General features: G+C 35.4%; 1 protein-coding gene across 1 annotated transcript in view; it reads right to left on the reverse strand.

The window, feature by feature from the left end:
- MYO16 (myosin XVI) overlaps window positions 1–22,877 on the reverse strand; it is a 257,006-nt gene that overhangs the window by 116,744 nt on the left and 117,385 nt on the right. Inside the window, exon 16 of the mRNA XM_065741050.1 lies at window positions 2,783–2,894. Coding sequence (XP_065597122.1) covers window positions 2,783–2,894 — 112 coding nt within the window. The remainder of the gene's footprint in view (window positions 1–2,782; window positions 2,895–22,877) is intronic.

The following is a 22,877-nucleotide window of genomic DNA, read 5'->3' on the forward strand; positions in this document are numbered from 1 at the left end:
AACATATCTTCTCCATGGGGATTTTCCATTAAGTCAAACTCTGTATCTATGAAAAGCAAGGTCAGTTTCTTCCTCAGCCAACTGCATCTCCAAGCAAAGTGTCTAGCTTTAAATTACAACAGGTTCCTGGCAGTAAAAGCTGTGCCTAAGGTTGGAAAGAAACAAAAGCAACTTCCTTGTCACCCATGATTGCACGCTATATTCAGATGTCACTAACACCGTGAAACAGATATCTTAAAGAGCTAGGTTTATCCTGCCTTCGTTTTTACCACACCAGGAAGAGAACTAACTTTTGTGTTTGTTTGTGTTTAAATTCAAGCCAATTTAAAAAAAAAAATCACAAAAAATTGAGCAAAAATTCTTAAGACAAAGAAAAATGTGTTCTTGGATGATTTTTTCAGATCAGTTATATAACAACTGCACTCCTTTGAAATTATAAAACAGGAAATTTGATAACCACTATAGCATTACATGGCATTTATATATAGCAAAGCTACTTGTCATCTCTTACTTGAAATATTTTTGAAATACAATATTTAGAACCTGATTCTATTGAATCAGGAGAAGTGACAGCAAAAAGTCTTTACTGGAATTTGCAGAGTAAAATTAAAAAATAAACTGCAAATGAAATACACCTCCTGTACCCTCTCGTGTCTACTCTGAATTCTGAACACAACAAAACCAAGTTTAGATAACTTTTCATCTGTCTGCAAAAGCAACAGATAACCAAAAATGAAGAAGAAAAAGAAAAGCCTTTTTTATTTCATTTTCTAATAATCCTGAAAACAGAGCATATTAAAAAAAAAGCTTAAAGAATTCCTGGGATAAGACTAAAGGACCTCTGATTCTATTTAAGCAGATTTGATTCTTTAAACTATATTTTAACAACTTCGGTCTCTTGCTGTGAGAGATGCAAGCAGGGCAACCGTTTATTACTCTATTACAAAATTCCAAAGTTGAAGGTTAAAAAAAACAAACAAAAACCTTTGTCCTTATTTATAGACAAACTATGAATAAGGCAGATCTTACAAGAAATGAATAGCCACACTAATCTGGCATTCAAGCTAGGGTGATACATCTTGCTTCCTACTCTTAGGCATGGCCTAATGCCATACTAATAAAGCACAGTTCTTATTAGCTGGTTCAGAACCAGTTTGGGGAATGACTCTACCACACTGACTTGTGGGGAGAGGGGGTTGGAAATAGCAGGGTTTTGGTGGTTTTGGAAAGGCCTCAGATTTACTTCAGGTTCTAGAGTCTCAAACAACTTGACATCATATTCTAAGGTATATGTTCCTTCAGATTTAAAACAAGTTTCTAATAAATATTAAGGTACTTTGCAGAGTTCCACTGAAGACTGCTTAAAAATGTTCATGTACTTCTTAAAAAACCAAACATCTGATCTATTACTGAATGTGAACAGATATTAAAAGACTCATACACACAGATCTCTCCATGTATCTTAGAAGTAACGGATAGTAATTTTAGGAGAAACGTTTTATCTATGTTACTTCTTTCTAACTTTCAGATAGACTGCAGTACTCTGGAACTCCACAGATTTCCAATCTACTAAATAAGCATTTTAATACTATTCGGACGTGGAGGAGCTTAGAGGCTCATTTACGAGGCTTTTTGAGGCTCACTGTGGCCTGAGATGCCACATTCTTCACGAACTCTTAGTAAGGTGAAGAGCTGGATCTCAAAATACTGCATCTTGCCATAAGCTTCAAAAATGTAACTCATTATACATTCTATTATTTATTTCTCAGTGGAAACCCTTCCTCAGTGGAACATAAAGAATAATGAAGGAGTTAAACACCTCTATATGAAATCTGGGCTGAACACTGGGATTCTGGAGAAGCATGGTATTTTTGTTATTCTCCAGGTGCTGAGCTTAAAGACATTAGGAGTAAAGGATAATTATGCTAAACGTAGCTATACGTGTTCCATTTCATACACTGCCATATGAATATTCATGGAGAGGAAAAAAAAACAAGAACAAAACAACACCTTGAAACACTTCCTTATATGAAAATATGGCATCGATTACCAAAGAACATTTGTTACTACCTTAATTAGGGAATACACAGTTTATTTGAGTTCTTATACTCAGCTCTCCATTTTTTCTTCATGTTTCAGTATGAGTCCCATCACACAGTCCTCCAAAAGCTGTTATTGATCAATTTTCTAAATTATCTTCTTCATTAGTGCAGTAAGGTTGAAGACAAACACCAGACCTATCTTCTTGTTGCTTTCCTGGCATTAAGTTAGCTCTCCCAAATTACTCTGCTCTAATTTTATTTCACTTAATATGTATTTACTTCTGATGCTGCTGGTAAATGCATCTGGAATGTGTGTTTCACAAAATTACAAGGGACAGTGAGATAATCGGGAAGGGGGAACATTCCTGTGGGTTTTATAAGGTTCCTGTCATATGGGATTTGATTGTTTCTTTCTATCTACGCAATTTAATTGTTCAGAGTATTATACCTTGAAGCTGTTTTGTGAATCTTTAAGAATGAAAAAGATTTACATTGTTGGTGCTGTGTCTAATTAAAAGTGATTACAGTAATTTCCCTCGAGTGAAGTAGTACTTCATAGTCTTTCAAGGTCTTTAAAAACAGCACACACACACAAAAAAAAAAAAAAAAAAAAAAAGCAAAAGACAGAAAGAGACTTCTATTCACCACAAATGGTTATTGGTGAGAGTTCTTCATGACTTTCTTTCAATGAATTAATGATGCAATTTTATTTGCGAATGACATGAACTTGTGTAACTTACCAGACTATTGAATCCCATAGCACTAAGAGCTTCTTTTAGAATGGTTAATTTCTCTCTGTTTTGAGGGTTAGCTGTTAGCATTGTCTCTTCCAGCCCAGCTTGGCTTAGATACCTGCACAGAGGAAAATCAGCACATTGAGTATTCCAATGCTGGTGCAAAATCAAGCTGTTGAAGTTAAAAGCCATCCCTTCCCCTTCTGATCAGAGATTTACCACAGATTTCTCAGCCAACAGAGGGAAGAGTACCTAAGGCAGAATGCTCCCCATCTCCTTCCTTAAGCTCTTACTTACCTCCACATTCCTTGAGTGCAGGTATAAACTCACAGAGTATGGTTGCAAAACTTGTATGGACAACATCCCTAAGTATGTAGGTACATGGGCAAAGATTCACATTTGTGAATTTCACATTGAAGTGAGATTGCTTCATTTTGGTGTTCATTTCTGTGTTTAGATACTTTCTTCCTGTATCAACCTCAGAAAAAAGATTGTTGAAAGGAAATCACTGTCCCTTCCCCATCTCCAAACCTAAGCCTGGCTTCTAAACTAACATTTCCGACTTAAATTACACGACTGAGATTTTTGCCATTCTTGTAGTATCAGAGATTCCCCTTCAGAAGAAACATTTGAGGAGATCCTTTGATAACTCTGGCTGCTTTAAACCCCATTGGCTAAGGAAGAGATCAGCTCCTGTCTGCCACATTCCCTGATAGTACTCTCACTTAGCAGCTGAAAGGGTTGACAGGCACACTCAATCTCTCTTAGAATGAAGTACTAAATAAGTACATAGAGTATTAAGTACATACAGCCCTTAAGCTGTACTGTGTTACACAATACTGTGAAGCAAAAGAATATTCTACAAACATTTGCAAAAGTAATGATCACATGAGAGAAAAAAAGGCATCTAATGTAGCAGCTAACCCAGGAAAACAAACAAGCAAACAACAGAACCAACATAAAACAGTATTAAAACAAAACAGAAAAAGCAAACAATTTTGTACCTGACAGTGAGATTTACAAGATATGTGTCATGAAATATCCTGAATATTTTTAACACATTAATAGTGGGTTCACCAGTGTGGATTTGGCTTGGATGGATATTGATATGTGCTACCTCAACAGGTGGGGCTAAGAGAGAATGAAGGGAAAAATGCATGCCCAGGTGCATAAGCACTTTCTGCACCCACAGAAGAACTCAACTAGCAGGTATTTCAAGTACAAACAAGCCTCACATCACACTGGCTAAAGCCTGTGCATTAATACAACCTTTGAGAACGTGGTTCTGTGATCATCACTGCCAGAGCACAGCATTTCCTGGAGGTTACTAAAAACATGTAGGCATTTTTTTCCAAAAATGGTAAATAAAAATGATAGCACATCTGTCAAATTAGCTAGAAGCAGATAATACAGAGTGTATGCCAGATTTGTGGTTTTTGTTTCTGTTTTTTGTGTGTGTGTGTGTGTTTTTTTTTGTTTGTTTGTTTCTTTTGTTTGTTTCTTTTTCCACATTGCTTGCTTGTTTCAAAAGGAGGCTAGAATAAACCTGATGCTGAACCTGGCACAGAATTTACTGGTATAAAGGTTAATCCAGCAGAAAATTTTCCATCGTTCTTAACTGCTGTGTGAGCTTATACCAGTTCAGTGCTGTGTTGGTCTGTAGCATTTTCAATCTGTAACCAGGAGTCTTGCAGCAGCATCTATTCTGCTGTCAAACATCCTACTACTGAATGGCTGGAGGACTTGGAAGCTTATGACCATGCTTGCAAAAAAGGCTCCTTGCTGGAGTTCCTGCTGAAGAAATCTGTCTCTCAGGGAACTGAGCAGGGGATAGTCTCTTTCACTCAAGAATATTGTATCCTGTTCTTAAATAAGCAACTCAACTTAATTACTTCTTTTTAGCATAGCTAAAGTTCTGTTGGATATCACAGCAGAACACTACAAACACTTAGCAAGGCAGGCTACAGCACTGCAAAGTGATGCAGGACGCTCACTCCCTTGGAAGAACAAGCAGAGCTGTTATACAAACCAACATTCAGCAACTCTTGCCTTCAGCATGAGCATTTCTTGCTGATGCAGCAATGGGGCAAACTGAGCACCCGCCAATCCAGACATCCATGGCTCCAGCAACCCAGCAATAAACTGCAGCATCTGCCAGGACATGCCTGCTGGAAGGCAACGTGACTCTCCTACTGTAAACCTCCTCCAGTTTTAATCAGCAGATGTGCTGGTGCCCTTGGAAAGGGCTCAAGTTGGACTTCTCCTAAGGAGCGGTTGAATTTAGGATCAGTATCCCAATCTAAAAGCAATGAAGGTATTTTCTTACTGTCATGAGCCACACTCCTTTTCCAAACTATTTTAAGGAGTAATGAAAAAAGAAAATTTCTTTTAAGATACAAAAATTGAATTATTGTATATTTATTACATGAAACATATCCTCATTAACGGTCGATCAACTGCATAGATTGCTTAGAACTGTTGATGATTACCATACAACTCCCCAGAAATGTACAAATTGTACAGTGCAACAGAATAAGCGCATTATACTAACTGTACAGTGAATCACAGATCACATTTTTCTAATTACTCCCTAGTTCGTTCTACCTTAGAAGCACAGCTAAATTTGGACAGAAATATGAACTTCTTTGTGCCTGTAAAACTGTTCCCTGCCATCTCCTTCTTATCCCCTTAAAGACCCTGAATGAAAAAGATGGCAAATGCCTGAGACATCCTCAGTACCAATAGTATTACTTTCACTTATTTATGTGTATGAACCAGAGTTTGAAAAGAATTCTAAACTGTCATCTTTCCTGTAAAAATAAGGAAAAGGGAAAGAGATGCCTCATACTGTAAAAGTTCTAACACAACTTAAACACATTGCATTGCAGGCACATCATTATTCTGTATCGTAAATATTTTTAGTAAGTATAGCTTTCCTCTTGTTTATGGAACTTTTTTTTCTCGTGATATTCAAGCGGTCTAGGCATTGCTGCTGATGAAAGTGGTAAGACTGCTTAAAATTTCTGTTGTGAACCTACCATGTAACTTCTGGTTATTACTTTAACTTACCTGTTTGTTATTGTAACTTCCAGAGTTATAGCCATCCCATTCATTAAATTCTATTGTATTACTAGAGTGTGTGCAATGTTCCTATAAGTTTCTGTATCAGATGCAAACCTGGTGACTCCTAATTTCTTTGTTATTGAAAAATTTAGTAATGCTGTTATACGTGCCAGAAGGGATGTTCCACAGCATCCAATGGATGCATGTAGGCTATACACCAATTGTGGACTTTATCATAGTTTAATTCTCCTCAATTATCTCTGAGTGCAAACTCACTCTGCAAATGCACACCCACATTGTTTACTGCAACTTTAGAAAAAGATTCTCAAATTTTGGCTGAAGTTGAGAATTCTGGTTGAAGATAGATGCTTAAAATGAAAAGCGATGTTTATAATCTCCAGTAACAGTGATGAACCAACTCGTCTATGCAGTTCTAATAATTAACACCTTTTTACTGACTGCCTAACCATCTGTTTCAATGCTGCCATGTCAACATTTGCACTGGACTAGTATTCTCGTCACACAGCTTATCAGCAGACAAAAAAGTTTTATGCATGTGATCAGCGAATGTTCATTTCAAAAAAGAAATTCACTGATCCACAAAACAGTGTTCTGTTGGGAACATAAATTAATCATGGTACATAATTTTTCAGCCATCACTGCAATGACATACATCAAAATCTGAGGCTGGAGTATGAATGGTACACCCAGTGTTTACTGTTATATTGAATAGCTTTTGTACTAACTGCTCATATAAGCTAACAATTACTCTTTATCTTTCTCATTGTAATTGCTACAATCAACATCATTTATATTACTCCATTTATATCCACATCATAATTTGGTTATCTGTATCTCAAATAATAAGAAGAAATATACAGGGACAAACACCAGTTTACCTCAACAATAATGCCTTCTGTAGTGTATGCACATTCAAAAATTTCCAAGATAACCATACTGGTAAAAATTTTCTTTAAATAAATATTTTCTGCTTAGATGATGGAGAAAATAACAAGGAACTGAGACTGAAAAGTGAAGTTTAGACTATCAGTTGGCTGCTCTGTCAAAAACTCAGGAAAGCAGTATTTTATTTGGATTGAATTATTGAAATTAAATTGATTTATTTTCTTTTGAACTGCAATTCAATAGCATTCAGTATCAAGCGAAGCAATCTGCTTCATTCAACAAAAACAAAACACGCAGTTTCATTTCCCTACAAGAAAAGCAAAGGAAATAAAGTTGGAGTCACAAAATTATTACAGAAGGTGGAAGTATCCTTTTATTCTGTTTTTTCCTACTAGAACTGTTACATTTCTAAAATCTGTGAAGAGCTAAGGGAAGAATGATCTTTAAATTTGATGATTAGGGAATTTATTTGGGAAAGGGCTATCCCTTGTTTGGTTACTGTCTCGTACTTGGCACAACCCGCAGAAAATATCTAGAGCTCCCCAATTCTGAATCAGGCAGACCATTTAAGCGGGAGTCCAAAGAAGCTGGAGCATAGAGATTGAACCTCCATGTCTCACATTTCAAATCCAGTTCCCTCATGCTAGGTCAAAGAAGTTTAGCACTGTCAAGAACACTGCAGGCTTTCAAAATTCAGCTTTTCTTTATTTTCTTAAGTATACTCAGAACAAAGAAAGAAAATAATCACTTTCTGGCCATGGATCTACTTCCCTGATGTTGAAAAGCTGATTTACACTTTGATCAGAATTTCAGGTATCTATATACTTCCCAACTACAGTCATCAAAGTCTGCAGACTGTGATTATCAGCCTCAAGGGAGACCTGAACTACTGATGTACATCATACAGGGAGCCTCTTTAATCTCTGTCAAAAAAATAAAAAAATGTGACAAATAATATTTTGCACTAAATGTTTGGACAACTACAAATATAAAGTACTTCAATCTGTATTGTTTATTGCTGCCAGGTGAGGGGAAAAAAGGCCTTGATACGTGTGGCTGATCACAGAGGTGTTGTCACAGGGACCCTAGAGGAGCAAGCCTTCCTGAGATTTGTTACAAACTTAGATATTTCACTAACTGAAGAAATAACAAATTAGTAAAAACTACCTCAACCCCTAACTACTCTGCATTTATAAAAAACAATACTTGAGATGTTCCAAGTATTCTGTTTGAACAGATTCTTTACATCAGGTATATACATGTTATTGCTGTTTATCATATAAAAATATGCAGTTCATTACAGTGGTTCAATTGCTATCTGACAGCGAAGCCATCTGAAAAAGACTAGCAGGTTGCCTCCACTTGATCAGAAATTCCCTTTTGTCAGGACTCTTAAAAGTTGGATTCCAATTAGGGAAAAAAAGGAAGTCTTGTTCTGCCAGATGGACACTTCATAAGGCTTTCCTGAAGTAAATACATTCTGTCATAAATAATTAAGAGATTGGTCGGATTATATTACTTAGTATTTCTAAGTCACTATAAAAATGTTGATTAAATTAAATTAAATCAATTAAATTTGATTAAATACAAAATTATGAAAGAAAATGATATATGTATATATGTTTTTAAGTTAACATCTAACTGCTTGCTAGACCTCCTGATAGATCCTGAATGTTGTCACATCTGAATGTTGTAAAACTTCCCGGACGTTCGATATAAACTTGATATAAGAGAATATAATACAAGGAATAAGAGAATACATAATATAAATATTAGCTCTAAGTCTTGAAATCTTACTACAGTTGGTAAATGAGTCCAATAAATGTTATTAGTGGTAATAAAGACTTTGCATGTCACAGCTAACATCTTCAGTAATCAAGCTAGGGACCTACTGAAATCCCAGACAAAATGAATTATTCTATGAAACACAGTGACCTTAGAATATACCTGTTTTTGAACCTGAGAAAAATAATCATTTTGATCCCAAAGGAGTGTGAGATCAATGTTGGATATATTACCTTGACCTCTGAACCTCCCCAAAACACAGTAATACAACTACCCAGCTCTAAAAGCTTTCATCTCACAGCTGAAGATTCTGATGACAAATTAGTTTTATTTAAGAAACAACAGGATTATACTGTTCTATAATCAAAACAATCTTAAATGTGTTAGCCCGAGAATTTGTGCTCTGAATCCCCCCTGCTTAGGTCAGCAGCTCTTTTCGCTGTCAGTATTTTATCTGTCAACCCAAAGAGTAGAAAACATTTTACATTATACTGCCTCAACCAGTTGTAGTAGCACCCTAATTATTTTATGAGGAGTAAAACATCTTTTCACCTTACAAATAAATATTTGGGCAACTTCTAAATAGTCCTTTTAAAAGAGAGATAAAATTTCAGAAAAACTAATATTAACTACTTATCAATAGAAAATTTTGAGATACTGATTACTTTCTATGGAGTGGAAATCACAGAATAACTCCTGTAGAATTTTTTTCTTTGTTTTAATCTTCAAAATAGCTGTAGAAATAGAATTAGGGCAAAGTCAGAAAAGTTTCACCACTTAAGAAAGGCTCAGGCCAAACCCCTGGAATTTAGGAAGATAAATCCCATATGAGCTGCACCAGAGCAATTTTCACAATTCGTGCTGGCAACAAGATCTCCAAGGCAATTCAACTTGATTTTGCAGCTAGACAATAAATGGCTCATGAAATTATTTATTCATTATCCTAGCAAGATGAATTAAAAATAATAATCCTTTCTCATATAGTACCAGTAAGCGAAGATAGAAGTTTTACATTGGAAAATTTTACTAAGCTTCTAGGCAAACAAGCACACTGAATAGTTCAATCTTACTTTATGTAGATATTGTTTTTTACATTGCATTAACTGGGAAAAGATAGGATTCAAAGAATCACTACAGAAATTTTTCTTATTTCAACGATCACCCTGGGGCAAAAAATCACAAATTCCAAGATTTGGGAATAATAAAACCATCTTTCTGGTAAGAACCAGGAATATGAATGTGAACACAGCTAAAACCGTTCTGACGTTAACTTAGAAATCAGTAAGTTTTCTCTTTCTTTTGTGTAGCTGCTGCAATGGATTTTCAAAGAACCTGTGTGTTTGCACAGCAGATCCTGTCTAGATAGAAAGAGTTGGATCTGATCTCTGGAGGCCCCTTTCAAACCAAGGGTAAAGGAAAATATTGTTTTGCTCTGTTTCTGTTTCTTTAGTTGGTGAAAGGGGAAAATGTCATAATCTGTTCTTTTGTGAGATATCAGTGTAACTGGTTCCTGTGAGGAATTATGAGGTTTATGCTTTGCTTTCTTCTTCTGATCCACTTGCCAATGTGTCAGTTCTCTGCTATTAGCAGTTCTCGACATAGCCAACCCGAGAGAAAAAGAATAGTATCAGCTCTTATCTAGCACAGCTGACCACACTCTGTAGCATATTTATTTTGGTAAAGGAGTCCAAGATCAGTGAGTGAAAAATTTTAACACGTGAATGCTAAGAATAAATATTTAACATAAACAAATAGTTAACTAAATACAGGACTACATCAATTATTATTTGTGCAACACAAGTCACTGCAGATTATGTTATGAATCAAAACTCCTGGATTTTGTCTATAAATCCCTCAATTCTTTCATAAAAATGACATAAATAATGCTGTCATGTTCACTCAAAAGAGCTAATAAAAAAGATTTTGATACTTCATATTTACTTATTTACACAACCCAGCACATCCACAATTTTTGGTAGCTGTATCCACGTGGAAACATGATGTAGTAGTTATCCAAACCCTTTCCGTGATGACCAGCTAAAGGAAAGCAGAACAGAGAAATGAAGTAATAAATGAAGGCTGTTTCAGAAAACCATAATCACCCTTGATATGACTTCCTGCATATCTCTACTACCAGAAAGAGGTATCTAAGCTCTTTATAACAGAGCTGACAGGCAGGAAACAGAATTGTCTTGTCACTGTTTTGCATGAGCTACTTGACAAGTCTCAGCAGAAAACAGTGTGCTCATATCACGAAGAAGAACACATCACATGGACCAAATGGAATTCAAATACAGCTATTTGAAAGTTTCATCTACTTCTGATGTTGTGAGGGATTTTATTACAGCTTAATTAAACAGTGACATTCTAAAATGCAGATATACTTTCTGTGCTAAGTTCTATACAACGTTACATCAACTGTTCTAAAAACAAATACAGACCATGCACTTATGAAACCATGTTCAGTGGTTACAGGCCACTGGAATAAAAATGAAGCAAAGGGTTTTTTTTGTCTTTCTGGGTTTATATGCACGGTGAAGTAGGAAAATTTATTGTACTGCTGTATGTTTTCTCAATTCAGCAAAACTTCTATGTGTAACTCCAAACTTCTGTTTGACCCCACTGATTCCACTTGAATCTTAGTATTATCTTATGTTAATATGAAGAACAATAGGAAGTTAAAACTCGGCACTCTATAGTGCTCTTTGGTTCACTATAAAGGGGAGATGAAATGTTCAAGGGACTGCAGGCAAAAAGTAGTAAGAGAGACCTACCCATCAGTATCTGAGGAATTGCCTACCACTTGAGTTATCTCTGCTACACTATACAATAAGCCCCAAAGACTTAACGTTCACCTTTATCTGTATTTAAATACCAAAAAATTAATTTGACTTTTCTTATTACAAAGTCTTAAATCTTCATTAATTAATGCATTGTTGCTAGAAAATTCTCAAGAGGGTCAACGTCATAGGAGGGTAAAGCAGTGTTTCATAATCAGGTTCCAGTCCTAACACAGTCAATATGTGTGTTGTGGGTGTCATTTAATGTGACATTGTATTAAGAAGCACGGATTAACAAGCTAAATCCCTTCCTTCCCCTTATTAGTGATGCCCAGTGAACCATGTACCTTCACAATCATGTGAAAAGCATGTGGCTTTAGCCTGTGCAGTGCACATCCCTTCTTCCCATCCAGCTCAGGGTAGCAACCCTGATTAAGCATAGTGGCCATCACTGAAAATTCAACATTATCACCTCAGTTAATTTTTACCTTAAGCTAAATTGTAGTAGCACAGATATATGTTAATTCCAGTTGAAAGGTTACCTCTTATACGACCAGTTATCTAAAAACTAGGTCAGTTTACAGTCTTCACTTTAAATATTTGTGAAGTCTTTCCCTGAAATATGCCACATTTTTCTAATAGCTATTCCCATGACAGCTTCCTACATCCTAAGTTTTAACTTAGGCATAAATCAACACTGAATTTAAGGACTGTTTTACCAGACTGAGAATGAATGACTTCATACTTTTACATACGTTTTTCAAAATTTCTTAAAACATTCTATGTGTGTAAACACAGGACATTACCTCTCAAAAACAAATGGCACTAACATGGATTACATTGTCAAAGTCACAGAATAAGAAATTACAACAAACATTTTTACTTCTTTAGATCTGCCATATGAGTGTTAGAGGACAGCATACTCTGCTTAGTGAGGACAAGCTGCCTTGCACTTAGCACTGTTTGATATGTACACAGAAATGAGATAAAGACAAAACTAAACAGTTGACATCAATGAAGTGAACGACATTTACAGAACATGATGATGAATGCTTTCTAGTTGTGTTGCAGCATTTTGTTGGGTTTTTTTTAAAGGGAAAATGGCACATTTTTATTGCCTTTTCTCCTTTGTTTTCAGCTTTTAAACCAATTCCAATCAGAACAAAATCTACATCCTTTGAAACTTGCTATGCAGTAGTACTGAGCTGTAATTACTGTTAACTACTTATTAAGCGGATGGGTTCCTGCTCAAGACTACTGCAATAGAACAACAAAAACTGCATTTTAAGAATTAACCTTGTTAATGTCAGTAGGTAAAGTGTCAGCAGGTAAAGTGTCAGCACAATATTAATAAATTAAAGACTACAGGTAGCTAACAGAGCTCATACTTGTACTTCTCCAAACCAAGAAAATTACGTATTAAGACACACCTTTTGCAAACAGGGCTCAGCACAGAAATATTATAATAGCCAGTATATTGTTCAGTAATAGTTTTGCCTTGACATTTTCATAAGGAAAAACCTCAAATCAAGAAGTGCACACACATTATAAAATACATGACTTTTATGGACTATAATGCAAATATATTCAAATGGAAAGTGAAAAAATACAGGCCGGTCTTTATTCTCAAAATGCCAAATGTCTTCAGGATTAAACTCAAGCATGCTTTTTTTTTTTTTTTTTTCAATTGTACTGATATTCCTGTGAAATAAACTTTAATCTGTTTCTAAAATTGCCATTCGTATGTGAATCCGGAATAATTTAATTCAAGAAAAAAAAAATGAATGCACAACAGGAGTGACTAAAAATAGGATTTTTCACACTCCTGATGAAATTATTAGAAAAAAGTAAGGCAGCACACATTACAGTGTCTGTTTCTCTGATTCCTATTGTTCAGAATTTCATAGGACAGAATCACTCAGGAGATCACAGTCACTTTATCTGTACAACTCTGAAGTTGAATATACACTAAAGAATAATCACGACGATGGTGATGAAGATGATAATAATAAAGAAGAAGCAAATACTGAGCACTGATGAATGTGTAAAGAAGTCAGTCTGCACGCAAGTGCAAACTGGTCCAATTCATGTCCTGAAATGCTTCAGAAATTATGTATGAACTTTGCTCCTACCATCAAGAGTTATTTTGTACTCCCGTGTTCAGACTTACTTTGGCACTAGTTGCCAGGTAGATGTCATTATGTTTATGAGCCCCAAGGGATTTCTCCACCAGTGTTGGCTACATCTTTAATGCTGATTCATTAAATAAAGCTTACTGGGTTAAGAGCCACAGTATCAGATCTACAATTTAAAAAGTGCTTTGAGAAGCTGCTTGTAACTTCCCCTAGTATCCAGTTAAAACATTGCTAATATAATTCAAATTGATTTCATATAATTGCAGTCCCTGGATGAGTTGGTTTACGAGAAGCCCTCTTCTTCCTGTATATGGAGGTATGGCTGTGTGTATTCAGGTATGTATACTAAACAAGTAATTCTGAACAGTGCGATCCCTTTTGAGCCATCTACCTTGCCAAAAATGTGAATGTCACCCAAATCACATGTTGATTTTGAAATACTGATATATACATTATTTAATACCAGAACAAAAAGGAGACATTTTGAAGAAGCTTAGATATACTATAATATAAATAATTGCTAACAATTATTTACTTGTCATGGACTAAGAAAGTCTCACGCACTACACGAACACGAGTTGGTGCAGTACCTAACTTTACCCACTTGTTCTACAAAGCAAGAATATTCTTATTTGTGGATTAAATATGTATATATTCATGTATGCTATCTGTTTAGCAACTGACTACCCTGAATCATTAGTGGCCATCACCTTCATGTAAGCAGAGGCACCTGCCTCTCCCACAGCCAGCAAATCCCACAAGTACCATGCACAGGGCTCAGTAATGGGGAAGGCACGGCTGCTCCCACCTCCCCCTGCCCTGGCACTCAAGTGCAAGACTGACAGCGATGGCAACAGGGTGGATGCATGTGGGTGTTTTTCTGCCATATTCTCAGCCCTGTCAGGCTGGGTGAAAGCTCATGAATGATCTGCTTCTGACATTCAATCTCCCAGGTTGCCTCCCATTGTCTCTACTGAGGCATTAATACTAGACACAAATGTGCCTTATGCTCAGTGAACCTGAAGCAAATTTTGCAGGTGTCACATTAAGAATTTGATTAAAGGGCTGCATCTAAGTAAGTTATTTATACACCTTATAAAAAAAATGGCTCTTCTCAAATAATAATAATAAAAACAAAAAACCTGCAGATTTATCTCCATACTTCCATGGCTCATGCATCCAAATAGGACAAAGAGTCTCCCATGTCATTTCTTGCTGCTATAATCACATTGTATTTACATACAGAGATTTGTAGCTTGCATAATTTAGTTCTACAGAGAAGTTACACAGTTTTGAAAATGAAATGAATGTACTACAATCAAATAAAATAACGAAACAAAAAGAAACACAGAAGAAAGACAAAAGCAGAATAATTATGCCTTGGAGTAGCCCTCTGTTTTTTCTTTTTTTTTTTTTCAGATATGTAGGAAGCTGGAAAAGATTGGAGAGCATTACAATTGCATGTTTGATAAACAGGCTCTGCAATAAACTACAGAACCTCATAATGTGATAATACGTTCCCTGAGTTCCAGTTTTGACTCAAGGATCAACCTGATGCTGTAACATATCTGAAGTTCAATTAATTGTTGTACATACTTTACCAGAAGCTGCTCCACTCCTCTTTGTTATATGACTGAGGAGGCCTATTTAGCAGAGGACTTAGCCCCGGTAATATGGCAAGTATACATAAGGGAAATTATTAAAATATAGTGGGAAAGCAATCACTGAGAACAAATGTGGTGAAAATGAGGGGAAGTACTGCTGATACAAGAAAGTACATATGCATCTCTAACAGCGAATCTGGTTTCTCTAACTGCACCCGAAGAAGGAGACAGGTGATTCACACAGAAGCAAACACAATTAAATCTTCAGAAATATTAGGATACAAGGGTACACTCCTCTGCAATAGAAGTCTTAACTCACCTGAGTTTGGGACAGGAAAGTAATAGAAAATGAAGCCCAACCTAGCAATTATTTCAATAGAAAAAGATTATAAAAAGAGGATCATAAAGACATTCTTTGTGTTCAATTCAGTATTGCAAAATTTTCATGACATTTTCAATCCCCAATTCTTTTCCAACAATTTATTCTATTAAATAACAATTTTGCTATTTAATAGCATAATTTTCATGATTCATTTTACTGTGAAAGTCCTCAGATACTTTTTTCTCCAAGAGGCTGGCACTGGTTTTTGTCTTGGTGATCCTCATCACGAGGCTGTTGTTAGTCAACTACTGTCAAAACGAATGATGCAACTTCTGCCTAAGTTTAATACTAAACTGTATTACCATCTTGATAAACCGATTTCTACCCATTTAACAACTTGGTTACTGTAAGATTTCATAAAGATTAAAGCAGAAATCAGAAGGTAACAGCATTTTTAATTAGCCAGAAATTATGTTTCTCTCTAAATGCTGTTACAAACGCATTTTGTTTCTCAAATGGTATTTGCACATTGATTTAGTGCCCTTTTCCATCATTTTAGTCAGATTTGCATCATTCTTTGGATTTCTTCTAACAGTTTTCTCACCTATGTTACAATTACTCAAGAAACACTAAAGCCTCATCTCAGATGAAGAGAGGCCTTATCAGCATGGAGCCTCAGAAACATTTCTTCCCTGAAACATTTGAAACAATTCCCAAATAGATCTCCCCAGTGTATCTACCTGTCTGAACCTGGGTGCTGCTACACAGACCTGGTAAAAATGCAGCTCGCCCTGGTTAGGTCTGCTAACATATGTGAAAATCATTACACATTCCCCCCAAACTGTACTAACTTAAATCTTTGACTCCAAATCAAAAGTAAATCAAAACTACTGAAACTATTCTTGAAACTACATTGCTTACCTTTTGGTATCAACTAAAGATATCAAGTTTCATATGACTTTTGGTGTACGGTAGTGAGCCACAGCAGTAATGCTTTGTCCTATGATTTCAATAGATGTGTTGTGAACAAGAAAGAGAAAGCAAGAGAGAGAAAACACCCCCCAGAACAAGGAAATTTCACAGACCATCTGGCTGATGGTGATACAGCACAGGATACTCCCAGACTCTTCTGTCCAGCACTAAAATGCACAAAATCATTTCAGAAGCCAAGATGGATAAACCTACAATTTTTAGGAGTGGTGTAAAACTGAGATCTTAACAACCTCTGGTTATCAGCACTCAGATATTCTCATTACTTTGGCTACATGTAGGTTGACAAAACTCAATTTGAGTAATTACATTATAACTACAAGAAGATCTACATGCAGTTTCAACGGGAATCAAAAGAAACGGCAATTGGCGCCAACTCCCCACAATCAGATTTAACCACAGAGTAGGGGTGATTTTGAGCTACGACCAATGGAAGAACCAAGGGAAGAAAACCAGGCTACACTTTGGGTTGACATTGCTTAACTTTCTCAGAGAGAGAAGGAGTAACAGTGAAGTTATTCCAGCTTAGTCCAAAGTTCGAGCTATTTCAGGAAGCCCAGCAGATACAGCCAGCAATAAAAATGATGTGAAGCATCACCTGATCAGGTCATCGTGTCTAACATTAACTTTACATGAGACATGTTCAATGGTTGGTGTTGCTGTACACTAGGAACAATTTCTTAAATGACCCATTTCTGACTGGAAATTCATTTACAGTAATTGTATCAGAATGATTTTAAGAGAAACTTTAGAAATATAAATTGCAGAATGGTATTATTGCTGAAGATACACGCAGTGTCATAGCTAAACAGTTTCAGGAGTTGGATCCACTGAATCTCCCCCCACATAGGGGATGATTAGTATCCTAGTAATGTGCAGAGATATATTTTGTGCTTAAACTAAAAGCCAAATGAGCTCATCTAACATTTTTATAAGAGAGTGATCACATCTACTTTTTAAAGTAGGGTTTTTAAGCACCTTCCTCTTTCACCTTTTGGAGGTACAACCATTTTCAGTCTGTTGTGAAATACTGATGGGCTACCTAAACAGTCAGCATTTCTTCAACAGGTAGCCAAATTTAGATTCAAGATGTTTTTAGAACTTGCACAGCTCTCTGGAGGTTTTTCCTTTCTAACAAAAGCTTGAATGTGGCCCAGAAACTTTAAAGTATAAGGTATTCATCAACAGAATTCACAACAAATTGGGAGAGTTGTCTGGTTCATATAATATTTAATCTCACATTTTTCTTTCTCTGCTTCAAGCAATTTATTCCAAATAGTGTTTTATTACACATTTAGTTTTCTGTTAAAACTAAGACAGACGTATGTTCTGTATTCACTGCACTTACATATATTCTATAGGTCTTGGTACTCTTAATTACTAACTATGTTTCTTTCTCTTGGATTGAACAGATTTCATTTTCACTGCCTCCCACTCTATATTTTCCATGCCACAGACATATAATTCTGATGTTATTTTCTGCATGTGTTTCTATATCACACTTACTCCCATGGAGACAAGAAAGACAAAGCCTCTCTCAATCAAAGTAATAGCAAATGTTATCATGCCAGTTATCATGCCAAGTCAAAGACAGAAATGCAAGCTTGTAGGCTGTAACTAAACCTGCAGAAGTAAACTGGCTACAGCTATAAAGAGACAAAACTGAAAGTGGTTTTATAAGATCTAATGTTATTTTTTTCTGTTCTGGGCAGCTCCTGGAACCAAGAGAATATAAAAGATCAAAGATTATTAGATATCTGAGTTCCTTTAAGATTATATAGAAACACAGGGAGGATTGCCTTGGTTTTACTGTACCTACAATTTATTCCTGAAAACATTTCATTTGTTTATTTACACCTTGTAAGCTCTATAACCTAGACTTGTTAGAATTATGAGTTAGAGAAAAAACATCGTTGAAAAGAATGGCAATCATAATGAATGATTTCTTTATCTCTGAAAGTCTGTCAGTGGAGTGCAGCACACCCTCTGCCACTACTCAATCAATATGTATGAAGAATAGTACAATGAAGAGGGGTTTGTTAACATCAGATGAAGGAATAAACCCAGAGGAATATGAGTTTCAGATTTACACTCCTGAACAAAGCAGAATTTCTATAGCATTTATTCTGAAAGCCAGACAAGTAACAAGCCCACTTGGGACATAAGACAAAGATACTGAGCTAAGTATAAGACTTATTTTACTATCTTTGTTTTGTTAAATAAAAATTATTCTTGGATTTCATGTAAATTAATGATTACAAACTATCATTGGAAATATATTTTCTTAAAGGCTCCTTTGGGAATAAAGCATTAATGCTATAATATACAGCTAATGACAGAACTGGAATAAATAAATTAAACATCAAAATTCACAGCTAAGATACCTCTGCTTTCAAGTTGAAAAAATACTATTTTGGATATCTTGACATGTAATTAGAGTGTACGCATTCCCATGTATATGCATCTAACCCCAAATTCAGGATGAACCAGACAAAACAACTACACAGCCTAATACCCAAAACAAATATTGTCCAGGATAATAACATAGATGTATACTTTATGCATGGGGTGTACGAATCTGCAAAGAGAGCAAAAAATAGCCACTTAATTTGCAAAATAAAGCAGATGACACAAATAAATATTCCACTTATATTTTGAAAACATGAGGATTGATCCCAATTATATATAATGTAGTTGCAATGATACCTCCCAGAAAGGTATCATGTAGAATGTAAAGAGCCATAAATAGCTCGGATAAAGAAGGGTTTAAGATAAATGAAATGGAGTCAATTTTCAAAAAGACATAACATTACACTTAACACCATGTACCAGACACCAACATTAGCTATCTGCTTAATATTCAAGTATACAGAGATAATGTTAGGGAATAAGTTTCTTTCTACACATTCCATGCATCATATCTGCCATACTAAAAAACACAGATAAATTAGTTCTGTACACTAATAGGCTGCTTAGGATTGCATCTAATTTTGTTTAAAATCTAAGAGACTACTGGTCTGAGAGATAATTAAAACTAGATGAAGTAGACTACCAACTAACAACAACAACAACAACAAAACTAAAGTCAATGTTGGATATGAAAAATCTCCCAAACATAGTTAAACTTTGTAGTATTTTTTGATCTGCAATATATCTGAAAATTTCAGGTTTCATTAGAGTCAATAGGAGAATCAACAGCACTTTAAAACATGAAGATACATCTTAAGACAATGTACAGTAGGCTTTCTGGTACCCAACCTCAACAAAAGCGAGCCAATCATGACTATTGCCATGCTGCATAATAGATCACGACACACGTCAGCCATTTACTGGCATTGCCTTTGAACCCTTCCTCTTTGAACAACACTGGTGCGTGAAAATTATGCTACATGAAATTAACAAAGCCTGAATTTCAAAGAGGGAACAGGATGAGAAATAGAGAGCTGTGGGGGAAAATGCTTTGTTTGGTTGCGTTCCCATTCAATTCTGGGAAAGAAAAATAATAAAACAAGTTGAATAATACCATGAACACTATTTACTCAGAAAATATGCATTAATGAGAAATACAAATGAAAACTGTGTTCTGGGGTAAATAATGCTAGTAGTTTAAATAAACAGGAAGTGAAGACTGAATTTATAATAGGGCAGGGAAAATGGAGTGCAATGTGAAGGCAGATTTTGATAAGAGTATGTTACATATTCAGTTCAGAAGGTTCAATCTCAAAAAAGAATCATTGAAAAAAATGCACATCAGCAAATATGGAGTGAAGAGGAAAAGAATGAATGGACTGCAACAAATTTAACAAAGTAAAGCAAAAAAGCAAGACAGAGAAGATTTAGGCAACTCCTTTGATGTTGAAACAATTCCAGGTTACATAGATATAAAACTCACTGAAGCAAGTTTAAACCTGCTTCTTTCTGCATTAGCTTTCTAGTAACCAGATGGCATAGTTTAGTTGTCAGACCTCACTGGAATGTAAGTAAATGGAATTGCCTCATTTCAGTCGGAACCTACAGATCTTGTCCTTAAAATAGTAGCACTGTCTGCATATCAGATTTTCACAGTAGTGTTGTATGACAACAGTTAAGAAACAAGCGTTCACAGTTAAAGCTTTTCACTACACAGCTGAAGTAGAAGTAAATGGTATTATGAAGATGGAACTGATTGAAGTGTATAATTTTAACATTACTTGCTAACGTAGTTAAAAACAAATAAAACAAAAACAAATAGAAAAATAACTTAAATTTTCCCATTTAGGATCATTAAAAAAATAAGAAAAAAAAAAACATGGCAAGTTTGTTTTTAATTTTTTTCATCTGAGTACAACAGTGGCTTAGAATTAAGATTTAAGCAGTCTTTCAACCTGTGTAAGAAGGCAAAGATGACAAAAAGAACAGAACTAACTACAACAAGAAACAAGCGTTCTCCATGAAGTTGACTACATACACATGAACTAAAAATGGTCAACAAAATCCCTGTAAAAAATCAGGTTTTTCTTTTCTTTTTTTTTTTTTTTTCAGTTCTCCACAATACAGAAATCTTAAAAGATTGCTTATCTTGTTATTTTGTTCAAGCTCCAAGTAAACTGTGATACAGTACAATTATCAGCTTAGTAAAGGCAATATATATTTGCAGGAAGTGGGAAATTCTTGCAAGATATTAGAGAATTTATATTCCAGGCTGCATATTTTGGAAGTCAAAGACCTTGCAAAGAATCCATCTTTTGGAAGAAGAATGCTCAGGACATTCTGTGATGAAGGACTCTTCCCCTTAGTAACAGAAAGGGAAAAAAAAACCAAACCCTTAGGCATTCTGGGGAGAAAGAAACTTAAAAAGATCTCCAATTTATATATTTTGCGGCAACCCCCCCCCTGCAAATTATATTCTATTTGTGATTTAATATTTAGTGTTACTGAACCTTATTTGAGTTTCTGCCTCTTTGGAAATTGGTGCAAACTGAAATACTATTAGTATGGTCACTGTTTTTCTTTTTTGTTTAGTTTTTGTTTTTTTCCAGAGAGAAAACACCAATTAGTTGATTTACCTTGGATATATGTTGACTTACATGAAACAAAATGTCAAGCACTACATTTATTACTAATAATTGAAGAACAGAAAAAAAATGAATGAAATAAGTGATTTTCTAGTCTTTCCATATTTAGTCAAATTATTTATTTCTGATTCTTAACTGCCATTAACATCCCTGTAAATCTGTGCAGTTGCTACAACCCTCAGTCTCCTACCAAACTTACCGAAGTTATTTTTGCCACCAGCTGCTTTGAGTAGGTATATGGTGTTGCATTGATTTCACCCCTGAAGCTTTTTACACTTGTCATCTGGGACCATGGAAAAACTTCAACATGAGAATTTTGTACTTATTATCTACATTGATGGAGCAGTAAAAATTAATATCCTCAATTTTTTGAAATCTGGATTTAGAGCTGCACTTTCACACTGTGGCTTCTTCCATTATCCCATTAGTTAGAAGATTTGTCAATCTTGTGCATGTGTTATGCACTAGATGTATTCAAATATTTAAAATGCAGACTTTTCAGAGAACATCAGTGTACCTTCAAAATTAAAAAAACATATATTAATGACTGCAGAAAATATTTAATACGTTTTTTGTTGCCAGTGGTGTTTTTTTTTACACTAATCTGAGAATTCAGCTCTAAACCCTTAGGCTGTTACAAAAAGTGATTACAAGCAGAAACAAAGTACTAAGAATGAAACTGTACTGGACATGAATCACAATTGAGCTTGGATAACTAATGACGGATAACTCCTTCTCAGCATGATCCAGACTTTGGGCAAGGTAAAAATTCCAGGATAAAAAAGATAAAAAAAGAAAATAAACATTTAATTAGCATTCATTACAAAAAAGTATGTTGGAGAATGATGATGGCAGGATGATTAATTTCAGATACTGCCTTTGTGAGCCACCCATATGTAGTCACCTAGTCTTTAAAATGACTTACCGTCTGTAAAACCTCAGGTGCCCTTTCAAACTTCAAGGCTTTGGTTTGTGTTTTAGAGCAGAGAAGTCTGCCCTGGCTACTCTCTGTTCATTACATGGAATTGCCTAAATCCTGGAAATGTCACTGGACTCTGAGAGTTTAAAGGAGGCATAGTAAAACTGCTCAAGAATGATTTTAAGGTTCAAAAGTTTCCTCCAGTACCATTTCCATGGCTGTTCTTAAGAAGAAAGAACATTTAAAGAAAAGTAAAAATGACAGGCTGCTACTATTTGTGCAGAAGAATTATAAAGTGGCTGTGGACAAGGAAAATGTGAAGGACTTCTCTCCTACAGCTCTGCAGCTGTAGGAATGATAAGCCTATCATCTCCCATCACAGCTTTTCTTCCCTCACATGCCCATACATCTGCAATAGAAAAATGAGGTTGCTGAGGAACCTGAGCATAATCTTTACCTTCCTTCTAAATCTAAATACAGTGAATGCCCTTTTTCTAATTGCCTGGAGCTTTATTCTGTCAATAAAGATCAGCCTCAACAGTG

Source organism: Cyrtonyx montezumae, unplaced genomic scaffold (genome assembly GCF_038088225.1).
Source record: "Cyrtonyx montezumae isolate F1298 unplaced genomic scaffold, pur_monq_1.0 scaffold_3, whole genome shotgun sequence".
Taxonomy (NCBI): domain Eukaryota; kingdom Metazoa; phylum Chordata; class Aves; order Galliformes; family Odontophoridae; genus Cyrtonyx; species Cyrtonyx montezumae.